Raw genomic sequence first — 16,002 nt, 5'->3', positions numbered from 1 at the left:
ATCCTGCTACTTTGCTGAATTGGTCAACTACGTCCAATAGTTTTCTTGCTGAGTCTTTAGGGTTTTCTAAGTATACTATCATGTCATCAGCATAGAGGGTCTCCTCTGGTTTCTGTATGCTAGTGTTCCACACGAGGCCTGAGGGGGACACACCTGAGGGCCTAAGGCTTAGGCAGGGTGTTAAATAAATGCTTATATGTTTTCTTTTAAAATAAAATTTATACTTTTATACTGGTTCACTTCCAAAGTTTTTATACATTGTTTTTCACACTGGATTTTTACCCACCCTATCCCTCCTCCTGTGACCCTATGATTATAGGGTAAAATGCTTTCTTCCCTCATTGCTGCTTGCTTGCTCTGAGCGCATGAGTTTTAAGCAAGACCTGTTGGAAGTCCACCAGTTGGAACTGGCACTGAAGGGTCAAGGCTTGTACCTGAGGAAGATGATGGAAGCAGGGAGCAAAAGGTTTTCCTGTGACTAGTGCTTCTCAGTCCACAAGTTTAGAGCAAGGCCTAGTGGAAGTCAAAGGGCCAAAGATTTTACTGATGGATGGGGGCTTGTGCCTGAGGAAGATGCCAGAGGCCAGGTGTAAAATGCTTTCTTGTGTTGCCACTGGTTGCTTGTTCTCAGCTGAAGATCTATGAGCAAGGGCTGGCAGAGGTCGAAGGGTCAGGGTTTGCCCTATGGCTTCTTCCTACTTCAGCCCTGGAAGAGGGCTTTCTCCAGTGCAACTAATGTTTCATTTTTTTAATCATCCACACAATATTAGGCCCTACTTTTCCCTCATGTGCCTCTCCCAGCTCTCCACCACCCTACCATCCCCCAGCACAGAGACTTTGAACCCTCATAAAATATCCCTTTCTGTCATTATGTCACCAAAGGGTGAAATTTCATTACAATGTTTCACATTGGCACAGGATCAATCCTGTTAGGCGGTAATTTTCAAAATAATTGTTGATTAAAGAGTGCTCTGAGGTTCTAATATATTTTCTCTTTAAAGCAAAAATTAACTAGCAACTAAGGGAATTACAGAATGGTAATGACATGCAAATTCACTAATAGTTCAATAATATGAAATAAAAATAATTATAAAACATTTAAGCCTAGGATATGCAGGTTGAATGCCTAGTGTTTACAGAGAGACATCATAAGAGTTTTACATGGACATCAGCTTGGAGCTGCCCCTCCTGATCCACCACAGCAGGAAAAGACCACTGCAGCCCAGTACCAGCATTCTCAGAGGGATATGCTCAGCCAAACTTGGTGGCTGCATCTTCTGAGACTGACTTCTGTGGATGAAAGCCCAGAAGAGCTACACAGACTCCTTCTCCTCCCCATTCACACTAGAGTGGAAATGGGTCCTGGCTAATGTGCCTGTGGTATGTAGAACACTGGTGGGCAGTAGCGAGTTTCTAAATTTTTTTAATCTAATTTTATATCAACCAGTAAAGTACAGTTAAAGCTTGCCTCTTGGTTTATTCTCAAAGTGTCTTCACTTTTTCTAAAATATGTGGAAAATGTTCAACAGAGAAATCTTTAAGCCTGAATTTTTCCAAGAAATTTAGTGATAGAATGAGAAAAGATTTTATGAGGTTTTTCTTCACAACTTGAAGGAGAAGTTCAGGGGGATAATAGAAAAAAAATTTCATGAGGATTCCCTCACCCCTTGAAGGAGAAGTTCAGGGGAAGATGTCAAAAAAGGTTTCATGGGAACTTTTCCACCCTCTGAAGTAAACTGCGTGAAAACTCAGAGCTAGAAGTGAACAAAGAGTCACAGGGGATGCCCCATCCTCTGAAGCTCAACATATTTCTCTCTTAAAGGAATTGTTGGGGGTAAAAGTGAGAAAAGGTCTTTTTTGGTGTTATTTTGGTTTGAGAAAAGTCTTTTTTGTTGTTGTTTCCGTTTATGCAGAAATGTTGTTACTGATTTATGCCAGTAGGTAAAGGGCCGTTAAATTTAAAAATTTTCCATAAGGTTATGAGAGATTTACAAAGAGCACATCAAAAAGGAAAACAAATTTCTATTGATTTTCAGCCAGTATGGACTTCGAAAAGAATAGTAATGATGTCTGTGCAGGACTGTACTCATAATAAAAATTTTGGCAAAGAAAAGTGTTTGAATCTTTGTATGAAAATGAATTAAGTGATGTTACATTAGAGAAGGTTAAAGCTGAAGGCAAGAAACAGCCTATGGTCACCTTTAGAAAGACCCTTAGGAAGATGCAACTCTGAATTATTATTTTCTATTAATAGACTTGTGTTGACTCAAACAGTGCTCTTCCTAGGAAAAGATTTACAATTTAAAACATGGTTTAGAAAAATAAAAAAGAGAGAGGGGTTCTAAGGCTCAAAGCAGAAGCCTGTAATTATTTGTGTTGATTGTTTTATTTTTTGTTTAAATTTGCTATTTATGATTCCTTGTTTTTTGTCTTAGTTTAATGTAATAATAGTTTTGAGCTCATAAAAATCTGACAATTACAGTAAAATAGAAAAGTAAAAGATAAAAGAATGAAGCCAACTTAAGAGAATACTCTTGACTTGGAAGATGAAGAGAAGAAGTAGTTATAAAGATCAATAAATTAAAAGCTACACCTGAAATTTTTTAAGAGGATAAAATCTCTGAATTTGTAAAAACTGTTTAAAATAGACTAGGTTTGGTAGTCATAAAGCTGGCTAGTCTGTTTATTTAGGTCAACCTGAATGCCAAAATAAATGTAAAACCAGTCTTTCATAGCTGAATAGATAAGGTGATCTAGAAGTTTTAGAAGCTCGAAAGAGAGAAAATGCAACTTAATGCACAGGGTGGTTATAAAGAATAAAAGTTATAAAAAGATGTTTCATAGAAGTAAAGTTCCCTCAGTTGACAATCTGTAAAATTTAAAAATTTAGATTTTCTGAAGTGCTAAGAAACCAAGCAGGTTTTCCAAAGTGTAAGTGGAATGTTCACTATAATGGAGGATGCCTGTGAGAACAGGCTGCAGAGTGAAGCAGTGGCTCCTAACAAAAGAGAAATTAGAAGCTTTAGGCTAATTAGTGGAGAGGCCCATAGCCCTTGAAGATGGCTCACAGGTAGGGTGGATGCACAGCCCTCACAGTGCTGGGGAATTTGGCTGCAGCAGCTGCAGCGGTGGTGGCCACGTTGTGCATGTAGGCCGGGCACATGGACATTCAGGGTGGTGCCAGCTAACACACACACACACCCACTGCCTGCCTCCTCCCTCCAGGTCCAGACACACCTCCTCAGGTAGTGGCTTGGCAGGAACCCCAAAACTATAGAGTAGGGAGGGCACTGGGAGAACCCTGGTACTCCTCTGCTGTGAAGTGGAGACAAATGTAGAGAGGCCTGACTGGCTCCCCAACAATCTAGAACACAGCACTACCAGCTGCCGAGGATGAAACCCGCAAGTGAAAGGAAGGACTCGCTGAGCTGCAATGCCCCAGGAGCAGCCGGTGGATTTAACCAGTGCATCACTAGGGCTCCTGTAGGGGATCCCAACCCCAAGATGTCATTTTCTCCATGGCAGAGCCACGGAGCATAGGAAATTTTAAGTAGAGTTTCCAAACTCACATTGTCCAGCCTACCATCTCAAATGAAGACTGAAGAAGATTCGATGCCTTTGAATTGTGGTATTAGAGAACAGTATCAAAGATACCACGGACTTCCAAAAGAACAAAGAAGTCAGTTGTGGAGACAGTGTAATTAGGAGCTCCTAGAGGGGAGGATGGTCATCTCACATACTTTGGGCCTGTTATCAGGAGGGGCCAGTCCCTTGGAAAGGACATCATGCCAAGGAAGGTGGAGATGGAGAGGAAAACTCCAATAAGATGGAGTGACAGACACAGTGACGGTAGCAATGGGCTCGAGCACAGCAGAGATTGGGAGGTCAGGGTTCTGTGGGTCACTGAGTTGTCATTGACTCCACAGCACCTTACAACAGCAACAATGCATGGCAGAGTACTCTAGAGTATCGTAGATTCTTTTCTTCATTAGAATTCTAGAGTATTTACAAGATGATTCTTTTTATTTTGGTCTCCATATGAAAAATAGACCCAGGACTACACTGGGGGGAGGGTGGGAGCAAAGGGGATCGGAGGATTACCATAGAATTTTATGAAAAGTTGCTAGACTTTCCAGCCTCCCTCCCTGGTGGGGGAAGCATAAGTCAGAAAACAGCAGGACATGGAGATTAAGCAGGGAAACTAGCCTGGAGAACAAAGACAGCTGTGACTGATAGGTCAGTATATGGATTATTAGAAAACAAGACCAGTTCTGTGAGGTCAGTTATAAATAATTGTTAACGGTATTGATCTGGCAATTTGTTAACAAATCATGAATTGATAGCTGGCTCCCCCAATTTCCCAGCCATGGCTTTTTTTTGCCAGTTAATGAACCTTTGTAAGTATCACTTAGCATTTCCCATCAGTTTGTGAGATCATGGTGTCTTATATGTTGCTGATACTGGATGCTATACTATAACTATTTCGCATGGTAGCAGGGTTTCCCACAGCGAATAGATTTCACAAGAGCTTTCAGACTAGGACAGACAAGGAAGAAAGGCCTGGTGATCTACATCTAAAAATTATTGGATGAAATATTGACAGATCACAATAGAATAATGTCCAATATAATGCTGGAAGATGAGGCCCCTAGGTTAGAAGGCTTTGGAATGTATATCATTGTCTGCAACAATAGCCACCAATGACTTTGGATGGCACAGGACCCGGTAATGCCTCTTTCTGATATATATGAGGCTACCATGAACTGTCGCAGGCGACTCAACGGCACATAACAACAACCATGAACTGAAGCAACTAATGATAACAAAACCTCAGTTTTCTCATCTACATAATGGGGATAAGAGTCACAAGCATAGTAGCTGCCACTTGTATGCTTAACAAGTCTTAGCTGTTTCTAGGAAGTTCTTGTTCTCTTTAGATTTTGCTCCTAGGTATGTTAATTCTGATTCCTTGGTATTTATTTGCTAGGTAGAAGCAGTGTTCTCTTACCTGTGAAAGAAGTAAGCAAAAAATATATGGAGTAGGAGCAGAGTGGGTGCATAAAATTCAAAGAAGCTGCCAGTCTAATGGAAAAGTTAGACGGAGACAGACACAGCTTGTCAAAGAGAGTGAATAACATGTATGGACAGGACAAGAGTGAGAATGGGTGATGGTATGTGGAGGAAAGGTGGAGGCCACACTTTGATGGGGCTCGTGTGCAGTCAACTAACTTCAAGTTTCCAACGAAATACTGGCCACCCCTTGGCAAGTTGAAGAATCCTACAGACCTAAAGGAAGACGAAGAGTAAGTCAAATGGAAACCCTTTCTGTTGGATCTATTATCTACTTTGGAATGAAAAGAAATAAAACATGTGACCTGAATTATAAAAAATGAAGAAGAAGAAGAACAGTTAGCAGGAAATTACTAGTCCTTGGAACTCTCCAATGTTTGTAATTAAGAAATCAGGTAAATGGACTAATTGGATACTATCATCAGCTAATATAAAAACTTCACTTTTGCAAACAGTTATTTGTTATACAGGTGCAAATAAGATGGGTTATGCAGTTTATACTAATGGTAAAGATGATAAAGTAGTTAGAACTAACTTGACTTCTGTTCAACAGGCTGAGTTATATGCTATTATTATGTTACTCTAAGATAAATATTTTCCTTTGAATACAGTTAGTTATACAGTATGCTGAGTTTACTGTAAGAAATATAGAAATAGTGTATATTCCTTCTCCAGATACTGATATTAGTATGCCATTTACTATATTACAAGTTTTCATTCAGCAACTAGATTCTTCTATCTCTATCTATATCTATACCTAATCTATATCTATCTCACTCATATTCCAACTCATTCTGGGCTCCCAAGACCAATGGCACAATTTAATGATAAAATAGATCAATTATTAGTAGGAAATGTTAAAGCTAGTGAAGATTTTAATAATTTAAGTTTACAAACTGTGTTGGAAAAAAACAAAAGGGGAGAGATGGGATAGGACAAATATCACCTCCTTGAGCTATTTTACAAAAGCTTTATTTACATTAAAAAAAACTTTTAAATGCTAATGAAAAAGTTGATGTGATTTGGCCTCCTGTCCACCCCTGTTTTAGCTCTCTGATTTTACGTCATTCTTGATGTCCCATTTCATCTTTTATTATTTACTTTCAGTCAAAAACCTCTCTAAAACAACAGCCTCATGGTTCTAGATTTTTTTGTTTGTAAAAATTTATTTTTAAGTAAGTTTTAAAACAACTCTTCATCAGAGAAATTACAATTTATTTCCAAAGAACACATGAGTTAGTGGTAAAAGGGACAATTATACTAGGACGACAAAGGAAGGTTAAGCAGATGAGGGTCATGACAATTATCCAGAGACCAGGTGTAATGGCTGTGGATTGGGAGGCTCCAGGGGTCATTGTGTACTGTGCTGAAAAAGAAAACAGACGAATGAGAGCCCTTGACCATACCCAAAAACTGATGAGACATTTCCTCAGCTCCTGACAACAAGGTGACCCAACACCACACACCTGTGCTGACCCTCTACTACAGGGCAGCTCCCATGAGAGGTCATGGCTGACTATGGGATAGACCTGTCCTAGTGAAGAAAGGAGAAGCTCACTATAAACAGATCACTGCTGTGACCGGTGGATGAGGACAGGAAAGAAGGCAGCACAGGGGCCGACCCTGGACGTGGATGTGGAGGATTCCCAGACACAGGCTGAGAGAGAGGAGAACAAGCAGTAACTCCAGGATGAAGAAATAGTGAGCAGAGAGTGCAGGAGAATGCCTAAATGTTTGTGGTCAGCAAGACACCCATGGTGAGTGGACCACGGGTGTGAAGTGAAGAGATGCCAGCTGATGAGAAAGGAAAAGTGTATGACCATTATTCTATAAAAGAGTTACACTGTGACCCATGTCTTCACACACACACAGGCGAGCACACAAAGAATAGAGAGCTACCATGTCCTCCATCCACCTCCCTTCTGTTACCTGGTGGCTGCAGCTCTTCCACCCAGGGCTTCAGCCACACCCTGCAGTCTCCCCTCGAGGTTCTCTTCAGCAACGCGATCAGATCCCCGTCCCTCTCCCAGGCCTTCTTCATCAGTCTGGCTCCAGGATGAATCTGTATCCACTTCATGGTTTCAGGGTTAAAAAGGAGGAACAGCTGTCCATCAAAGCCAAACAGCCAGGAAGATGTGGTGCTGCCTCCTGTGTCCAGCTGACAGCACATCTTGGCCTGCAGGGTGACAGGGGCTGCCCCACCCCCAGGGAAAGAGATCACCTCACTGTCCTGACCAATCCTCTGTCCTCCTCTGCTGGTCCTTTCTTACCTCCTGCTCTGACAGTAACCCTTCTCTAGTGAGATCAACTTATCATTTCATCACCCACACAGTGACAACCCTCCTTATTCCTCATCTGCCCTCCCTGCCCTTCCCCACCTCGCCCCATCCCAGCACAGGCACTTCGCACACTCACCACTGGGACTGTAGTTTTCCAGTTCAATGTCAGGCACTCGCTGCCTCAGCTCTACCCCAATGTCTCTCAGAGTTTGTAGTTGTTCCTCCCATTCCTTCATGGTGTTTAACTTCTTCCCGAGGAGGCTCGCCTTCATGACCTTGTTGTTCTCACAGTCAAAATGACAGAGAAGGTTTTCATCAACTTGGCTTTGAACCTCACACCATGGCTGTCCAGGTGAGGACTTAAACATGATGCTGAAGTTATAGCAAAGAGTCTGAACTGAAAGGTAACAGAAAATATTATGTTAAATTGGAGGGTGTGGCTTACCAAGGAACACCGAAGACACTGACTCCTAGGGCTGGTGTAATGGACAAACATACCCCCCTTCCTGCGGGACGGGACGGTGAGTGTGTGTGTGCCTTTGGGTGCGGTGGGGGTGAGGTAGCGTCCAGGAAAGGGGGGATCTAGAGATTGGCGGCTGGCCCGCAAAGAGGCACCTGCCTGGAGGTGGGAAGCGTGCCAGGGGCCGGTTGGGGAGTGGGGAGAGCAGGGTAGGATTCTCAGCTGGGGATGCGGCCAGGAAAGGCAGGGAGCGTGGCTGAGGACGGGTCAGTAAGCGGACCGAGGAGGTGGGAACGGGACATGGTCAGCCTGGTGGAGTAGGAGTGGGGCGCGGCCGCAGGGTGAGGATCTGGCGAGGGCTGTGGGACAACGCGGTGTCCATTGCTCCTCTCCTTTTTAGTGTGTCCCCGCCAGGCTTGGAGCAGGCGACCTGTAGGCAGAGGACTCCCCTGGGTAGTGGACAGCAGCCCTGGATCTTGTGAAGACCCCACCTTTCGCTCCCAAGACTTACTTGTTGACCCAGCCAAGCCTGACAGCTGCCCCAGAAGCAGAAGGAGAAGCAGCGTGGAGCCCGGAGCCGGCGTCATGGATTCTGAGCAATCGTGGAGCGGCCGAAGGTGTCTGCTGATGACAGGTCTTGGCTTTTAAATAGGAAAACTTGGCGCCCTCGAGGGCGGAGCGTGGCGAATCAGCTGGAAGAACGCGCGAGCCAATGGGATCAGCGGAGCTTACGATGTGCCGCCCATTCTTGTGATTTGAATGACAGCCTGGGGACTGGGGTTACACAGTCCTAGAGCTGAAGAGCCAGAAGCAGTGTACACGGTGGTTTTCGCTTCCTCCCGCCCCCTTTATTAACTTTAATGAGAGTTTACAGAGACTTCGGATTTCCATTCATTCATTGTTGCACACTTTCCTCCCTGCCCACCCCTCCCACCAGTTCACTTTTCTCTTCGAAAAGTAAAAAAAAAGAAAAAAAATCTTTCCTTGATAAACAAGACCCCCTTTGCCAAGTCCACTCCACTGTGCACCTTTCATTCTGTACTCTTGTCATGACAAAAATACCTAATCACATATTATTTTTAAGCAGTTCTCTCCCTCATCTGTTTCAATGGAGTATACGTTATTTTCCCCCTCTTTTCTTTAGTTTCCCCCCAACCCCGATGTTGGTCCTGCTTTACAAAAGTGACATTGTGCAGTATTTGTCCTTTTGTGACTGAGATTTTTTTTTCTGTAATTATATTTTATTAATTTTCATAAACATTTACAGAGATTTTGGGCTTCCACTCATTCACTGCTGCACTATTCTCTCTACCCTCCTCCCAGTTTGTTCTTGTCCAAATGCCACAGTGCTTGTCAAAGCCAGTTCTGATTAATCTTCTTTGTCAGTGTGTCCTTTGCCATTCCCTATCCTCCTCCCTCAGAGAGACTTCACCCTGAGTCATAAGGAAAAGGGGACGGCGTATTCTCTTAGCTACTTCCTGCTGAAAAGGGACGCTGTGGGTTTCAGGGTGAAGATCTTCTCTCACTACTCTAAAGGGCCCCTTTGGCAGTGACTGAGATATTTTACTCAGCATAATGTCTGCCAGGGTCACTCATTTTGTATTATAATTCATGAGTTCCTTGTTTTTCAATGCTGCATAGTATTCCATTGTGTGAATATACCAGCGCTTCTCTATCCATTCGTTTGTTGATGGACACTTGGGTTCTTTCCAGCTCTTTGCTATTGTGAACAAAGCCTCATAGACATGGGTGTGCATAGATCTGCTTGGGTGGCAGTTCTGGTGTCTTTAGGGTATATTCCCAGTAATTGACTTGCTGGGTCGAATGGTATTTCTATTTGCAACTTTTTAAGAAAGCACCATACTGCCTTCCATAGTGGTTGCACTATTTTACACCAGCACCACTGGTGAATAAGAGTTTCTGCTTCTCTGCAATCTCGCCAGCATTTGTTGTTTGCTGTTCTGTTAAATTTTGCTATTCTCTTGGAATGAGATGATATCTCATAGTTGCATCTCTTAGAGCTAGGGCTTTTGAACATTTCTTCATGTGTTTGCCATCTGAATGTCTTTGGTGAAGTGTCTGTTCGTATTCTGTGCCCATTTATTAGTTGGGTTATCTTTATCATGTTGTGGTGAGGTCTCACTTTAAAGAGTGTAAACTTGGAGCCCTCATGGGTGGAGTGGGGATCCCCCTCCACCACCGACTTCAAGGAGGAGGGTGGGGGGACAAACCACCAGCACCCCCATCTCCGGAACCTTGACCCCAGCGTAAGCTTTTCTACATGTCCCAGAGCCTGGCGTGCAGACAGAGTCAAGATTTTGGTCTTCTGAGTCCCTTTCCCCCCCCCCAAAAAAAACCAACCCATTGTGTATTAGGGAATTCTGGTAGCCATAATCCCTAAGACTTATGATGGAGGCAAGCTATTTACAGAAGTAGATGCCACTCCTTCTTCCAAGTTTGTTTTACTGGGGAAGCTCCACCAAACGCTGTCCACCATGGGTAACCATTATCATACTTGACACATAAGTGTCACAGTGTTCAGCTTCACAGCAACCACGAGTTACCTCTGTCCTGCAAGCGGGCAGACCAGGGCTAAACGACCTAAAAGAATGTTTGACCAAAAACAATGAAAAACAGGCCTGGAAGCATAACTTTCTGTCCACTAGGCCAACTGATCTCTCTCTATGCTGTTGTTATTAAGTGCTGTTGAGTCGTAGGCGACTCATAGAGACCCAAAATAGAAAAGAATGAAATATATTATAAATGAAAGACTGTATGGAATGCAATGTATATATGTGAAACACAATGTATATGAATGGTAAAAATATTAATTTTAAAATGTTTATGAATGATTGAAGAAAAGAATGGGCAAAGAGCCAGGAGCTCTTTTGGAGCTTCAGGTTATTTTTGGTTTCTAATTCCACAAAAGTTTACCCAGCCTCCCCTTCTCCAGCCCAAGCTTGGGAATTGTTGCATGCCCCATGCCAGTGCATCTCATTTCACCAATACCTAGTATGTCAATGTTTATGTGTTCCATTTCTTTCTTAACAATGCCCATTTTCTTACATTCATGCTTCTCACATTTCACGTTCCAATCACTAGTATCTACTTACAATTGTTTCTCCTCTTTTGTGTTTCTATATTTGAGGGCTGAGCAGCAGTTGCTATATCTGCTTGTCTACTTTAAGTGTGCTCTACTGTACATAGGGTTTTAAAGGCATGTTATTTCAGAAATGGATAGTCAATCTTTCTACTTAATCTGTATTAACTTGAATGTCTGGATTTAGAACAGTATCTGACATAGAGCATTTTACAGAAAAGAGCAGATGAAATACATTTCCCAATTATAGATTTTCACCAATAGGCTGATTGGCAGCATCATGATGGATGGTGAAGAGATTGAGATTGTTAACAGCTTCAATTTGCTTGGCTCCACAATCAACACTCTTAGTACTAGCAGCCAGGAAATCAAAAGATAAATTGCACTGGGAAAGTCTGCTGTCGGGGACCTCTCCAGACGATTGAAGAGCAGTGATGTCAGTCTGGAGAATATGGAGCACCTGATCCAGGCCATGCTCTTTGCAAATATGTGCTGGTCACCAGAAATCTGAACAATGACTAGTGATGATAGAAGGAGAATTGGTGCCTTTGAGTTGTGGTGCTGGAGAAGAGTGTTGAATATACTCTGGACTGCTAGGAGAACAGGTTTGTCCTAGAGAGAGTGAAACCAGGCTGCTCCTTGGCGGCAAGGATTCTGAGGCTTCATCTGACTACTTTGTTCATATTGAAAAGAAGGACCAGTCCTTGGAGAGGGACATTATAGTTGGGAGGGTGGAAGGACAGTGCAGGAGAGGAAGACTCTTGATGAGATGGACTGACTCAGTGACAGGAGTAATGGGGGCAGGTATGTCAGAGACAGTAAGGTTGGCTCAGTATAGAGCAGGGTTCAGAGCTGTTGTACATAGGGTCACTATGAGTTGCAAGCAACTTGACAGCACATAATAAAAACATAACAATGCTTATTGAAAGTAATTCATCAAATACGTAGGAAAATCACCAATACTATTTGCCAGTCTTTGAATATGTATTTTATTTTCAAGTTGGTAATGGTTTTGGGAAGGGCGTATGCCAGGGATGCATCCTATCTCCATACGTTTTCAACCTATATGCAGAACAGATTATCCGGGAGGCTGGGCTCTATGAGGGGAAATGTGGGGTCAAAATTGGTGGATGATTTATCAACAATCTGCGTTATGCAGATGGCACAACCCTGCTTGCTGAAACTCAAGAGGCCCTGAAGCACCTGCTGCAGAGGGTCAAGGACTGCAGCCTCCAATATGGATTGAGGCTCACTGTCAAGAAGACAAAGATTCTCACCACTGGACCAATTAGCAGCATCAGGATGGATGGTGAAGAGATTGAGGTTGCACACAGCTTCAGTTTGCTCGGCTCCACAGTCAGCAGTCTTGGCACCAGCAGCCAGGAAATTAAAAGGCGCATTGCCATGGGAAAGTCTGCTGTTAGGGACCTCTCCAAAGTGCTGAAGAGCAATGGTGTCTCTTTGGAGACTAAGGTGTGTCTGATACAGGCCATGGTCTTCACAATTACTTGTTATGCATCAGAGAGTTGGACAATGACCAAGGAGGATAGAAGGAGAATTGATGCCTTTGAGCTGTGGTGCTGGAGAAGAGTATTGAGAATACCATGGACTGCTAGGAAAACAAACAGATTTGTCCTGGAAAGGGTTAAACCGGGTGGCTCCTTGGAGGCAAGGATTCTGAGGCTCCATTTAACACACTTTGGACAGGTTGTGAGGAGAGACCAGTCCTTGGAGAAGGACATCATGCTTGGGAGGGTGGAGGGACAGCGCAGGAGAGGAAGGCCCTCTATGAGGTGGATTGATTCAGTGACTGGGATAATCGGGATGGGAGTGTCAGAGACAGTGCGATTGGCACAGGACAGAGCAGAGTTTAGGGCTGTTGTACATAGGGTCACTATGAGTCGCAAGCAACTCGACGGTACGTGATAATAACAACAACAATGGTTTTGCTCTGACAAAGAACACTGCAATAGAAATATCGACATGAGAAATCCTGACATTGGTGTGCATAGCAGTATGGTGTGCCCAGATGATGTGTTCCAGGTGAAGGAGTGAAATAAACACAGAACAGTCACAGGCAGAGCTGTGTGCTGTCACCAGGGGCAGACATGGCCTTAAAATAGGTACTTAATTCATGAGATCTCCCCTTCTGAGGTGGCACACAATATCTCACCCTGGTGCTATCACTCAAACACAAGGACACAGATGGGATCCAGAGCAGTCCTTGCTCTTCAACAAAGAAGCAGAAGATAAGAAATGTTTCCAATCCAAGATGGCGGCGGAGGCAGAGACAACGTGATGAGCTGCGGGAACAGTGGACCACTTGGAAAAGGGCCATTATGACCCTCTACGGACTTCTGTTTATTAATAATTGAACAGTTAAACAGTTGATGACTGGTCTTCAGTGAGGATGGAGGCTCAACAACAGGAATTCAAGGATTTCCAAGGAAGAATGGGTGAGTGCCGCAGCTCCCAACCCCCTCCCACAGAGCCTGCACTAAGCCTCACTGCAGCCGCAACTCCATGAAGCTCCCACAGCCAGAACCTATAGAATCCCTCACCCAGGATGGAGGGTGGGCACGGGGCCTCCCCAGGACTGGTGTGGTGGAGCCGCCACACTGCAGCAAAGTGTACTTGTTCCGAGGAGAATTCTTGGAGCCAAGATGGCGGCGGCAGGGGAAGCAGGCGGACACTGGCCTCCCTCGCTGGAGATGAAGCGCCAGTGTGGGAGATGGCTTGTGCTCGCTGGCCACCCACATGGAAGATGGCACTCGCCCAGCGGCCACCTGCATGGGGCATGGTGCGTGCCCGCCGGCTTCCCGGGATTGCATGTGCCTGCCAGCCAACCGTGTGGGAGATGACACTCGGGGGATGGCTCGCACCCACCAGCCTCCCACACAGAAGATGGCACGTGCCCGGTGGCCGCCTGCATGGGGGGAAGGTTCGTGCCCACCAGCCACCCGTGCATGGGAGATGGCGCAAGCCCACCGGTCGCCGCCATGGGGAATGGCATGCTCCTGCCAATCTCCCATGTGGGAGACGGTGCATGCCTGCTGGGCCACCCTGCGCAGAGGGATGGTGCACACCCACCCCCACCAGCTGCCTATGCACCGAGATGACTCCCGCTTGCCAACAGATGACACGCGCCTGCAGGTCACCTGCACACGAGATGACTTGCACCTGCCAGTCATCCGTATGGGAGATGATACTTGGGAGATGGCTCGCGCCCACCAGCCACCTGCGCGGAAGATGGCACGCGCCTGGCAGCCGCCCACACAAAAAAATGGCACACACCTGCCAGTAGCCTGTGTGGGGGATGGCACGCCTGTTGGCCCACTAGCTGTCTGCGCACGAGATGACGTGAGCACTCCAAGAGATGATGCACACCTGCCGAGAGATGATGTGAGCCCTCCTGTCGCCCGCATGCGAGATGATGAGATGACGTGTGCCTGCCAGCTGCCCACGCTGGGGGATGACATGCACCTACCCCCACCGGCTGCCCGCCCACGAGATGACGCCTGCCGGCTGAGAGAGGACCCACGCTTGCTGGTCGCATGCGCATGAGATGATGGGTGCCTGCCGGCCGCCCACATGGGAGATGACACAGGGAGATGGCGAGCGCCTGCCAGTCACCTGTGCTGGGGGATGGTGCGTGCCCGCCAACCACCTGCACAGAAGAGACGACGCGCACCCCGCCACCTGTGGGGGGGACGTGTGCCCCACCACCTGCAGGTTTGGGTTTCCTTGGAAAACCAGAGAAGATGATCACCTATACAATGGATTGTTGAAAGTCACTGTGAGTTGTCTACTTGATGATACTTACAGTGACAGCATGTCCAAGAGGACCAACAATCCTAAATGCACCACATACTTTGATGTGTCGAATGCTTTTGCCAAAAGATGTTTAGACCTGGGGGGAGCCTGTTCACAATTTTCAGGTTCCCTTTGCCATTTATAAAGGAGGAGGGAAGTGACATCTACTTCAAATTATAGTATGACCACTTATGGGGGGGGGTTAAAAGTGGTGGTGCTGGAATTGGAGATGCTGTCCCTGGCCACACACTCCTCGGTCAGGTGAGGGGACCAGATTAGTGTGGGGGCAAGTAGAGGGGAGTGTACCAACCAACCCATGGGGGGTGTTGCCCTGCTCGGGACAGGCTGTCCTCGGCCCTCGGCTTGGGGCGAGCCATCACGGCCCTCTGCCGGGGTGGGCTGTCCTCGGCCCTTGGCTCAGGGTGAGCTGTCATGGCCCTCAGGGTGAGCTCCTCAGTCCCCAGATTGTGCCATCTGACCCCTGGGTAGGAAAAAAAATGCCTAGGGTATCCAGAGAATTTTACCTAGGCGACTTTCTGCCACCCTCTCCCCCAGTAAACCTGAAAGCAACACCCCCAAAACCCCTCTATTTGTAACTCACAAGTGTGTTCTCTCTAGATTTGCTCCCTTTCCTACAGGTAACCTTACCACTGAGTTTTACTTCAGACCTGACCCCGAACCCAGTGCCAGTGACAATAAGGAAATACAACTGCCAGCTAAAGAAGCAAAGGAGGATGGAGCCTCTGGGTTCAACCAGCCATCCCCACTGGACCCACCTGGGAAAACACTTTGCAGTCCAGAGGGGAGCAAATGACAGGAAAATATCTCTAACAGAACAAGAAGGCAAGCAGCCTTAACCCAAGATCACCAGTAAGGTGATAAAGTGTCCTCCCTTTCCCCCTTCACATCAATGCCCCTGTTCATCATGAAGAAGCCAGAGAGTCGGCATCCAGTTCCCAAATCAGTAAGACAGTTGATTTAACTACCATTGGAAAATACTTGTCATTTTCCTGTAGCATCTGGTCCCCACTGGATCACTTCCATTTCCTTCACCTGCTCCCCCCACCAACCAATTTCTGCAGCTCTGCAACTGCATCCCTGCCCATCCTCACCCTTCTGCCCCCAACCCTCACCTCCTTGTACCCCCAATTTGTTTTTTCCCCATAAAAATTTAAAAAAAAGAAATGTTTCCATTGCTCAGGACTCTTGATCTAGTGCATGAGTATCAGTAGTTAACATCAAGAGCATAAGACACTGACACCAACTAAAATTGAACATCC

The 16,002-nt window shown here is 45.6% G+C and overlaps 1 protein-coding gene across 1 annotated transcript; it reads right to left on the bottom strand.

Annotated features, from left to right (window-relative positions):
- Positions 1–4,057: 4,057 nt before the first annotated feature.
- ULBP1 (UL16 binding protein 1) lies at positions 4,058–13,708 on the bottom strand. The gene is made up of 5 exons (XM_006882797.1): positions 13,667–13,708; positions 7,848–7,968; positions 7,486–7,746; positions 7,000–7,263; positions 4,058–4,062 (listed from the first exon to the last, which is right to left on the bottom strand). Exons 1-5 carry the CDS (start codon positions 13,706–13,708, stop codon positions 4,058–4,060), a joined length of 693 nt encoding a protein of 230 aa, XP_006882859.1.
- Between the last annotated feature and the right edge of the window lie 2,294 nt (positions 13,709–16,002).

Source organism: Elephantulus edwardii, unplaced genomic scaffold (assembly GCF_000299155.1).
Source record: "Elephantulus edwardii isolate Elephantulus edwardi_28Jun2011 unplaced genomic scaffold, EleEdw1.0 scaffold00024, whole genome shotgun sequence".
NCBI classification, from domain to species: Eukaryota; Metazoa; Chordata; class Mammalia; order Macroscelidea; family Macroscelididae; genus Elephantulus; species Elephantulus edwardii.
This window is presented reverse-complemented; position numbering and strand designations above follow the sequence as displayed.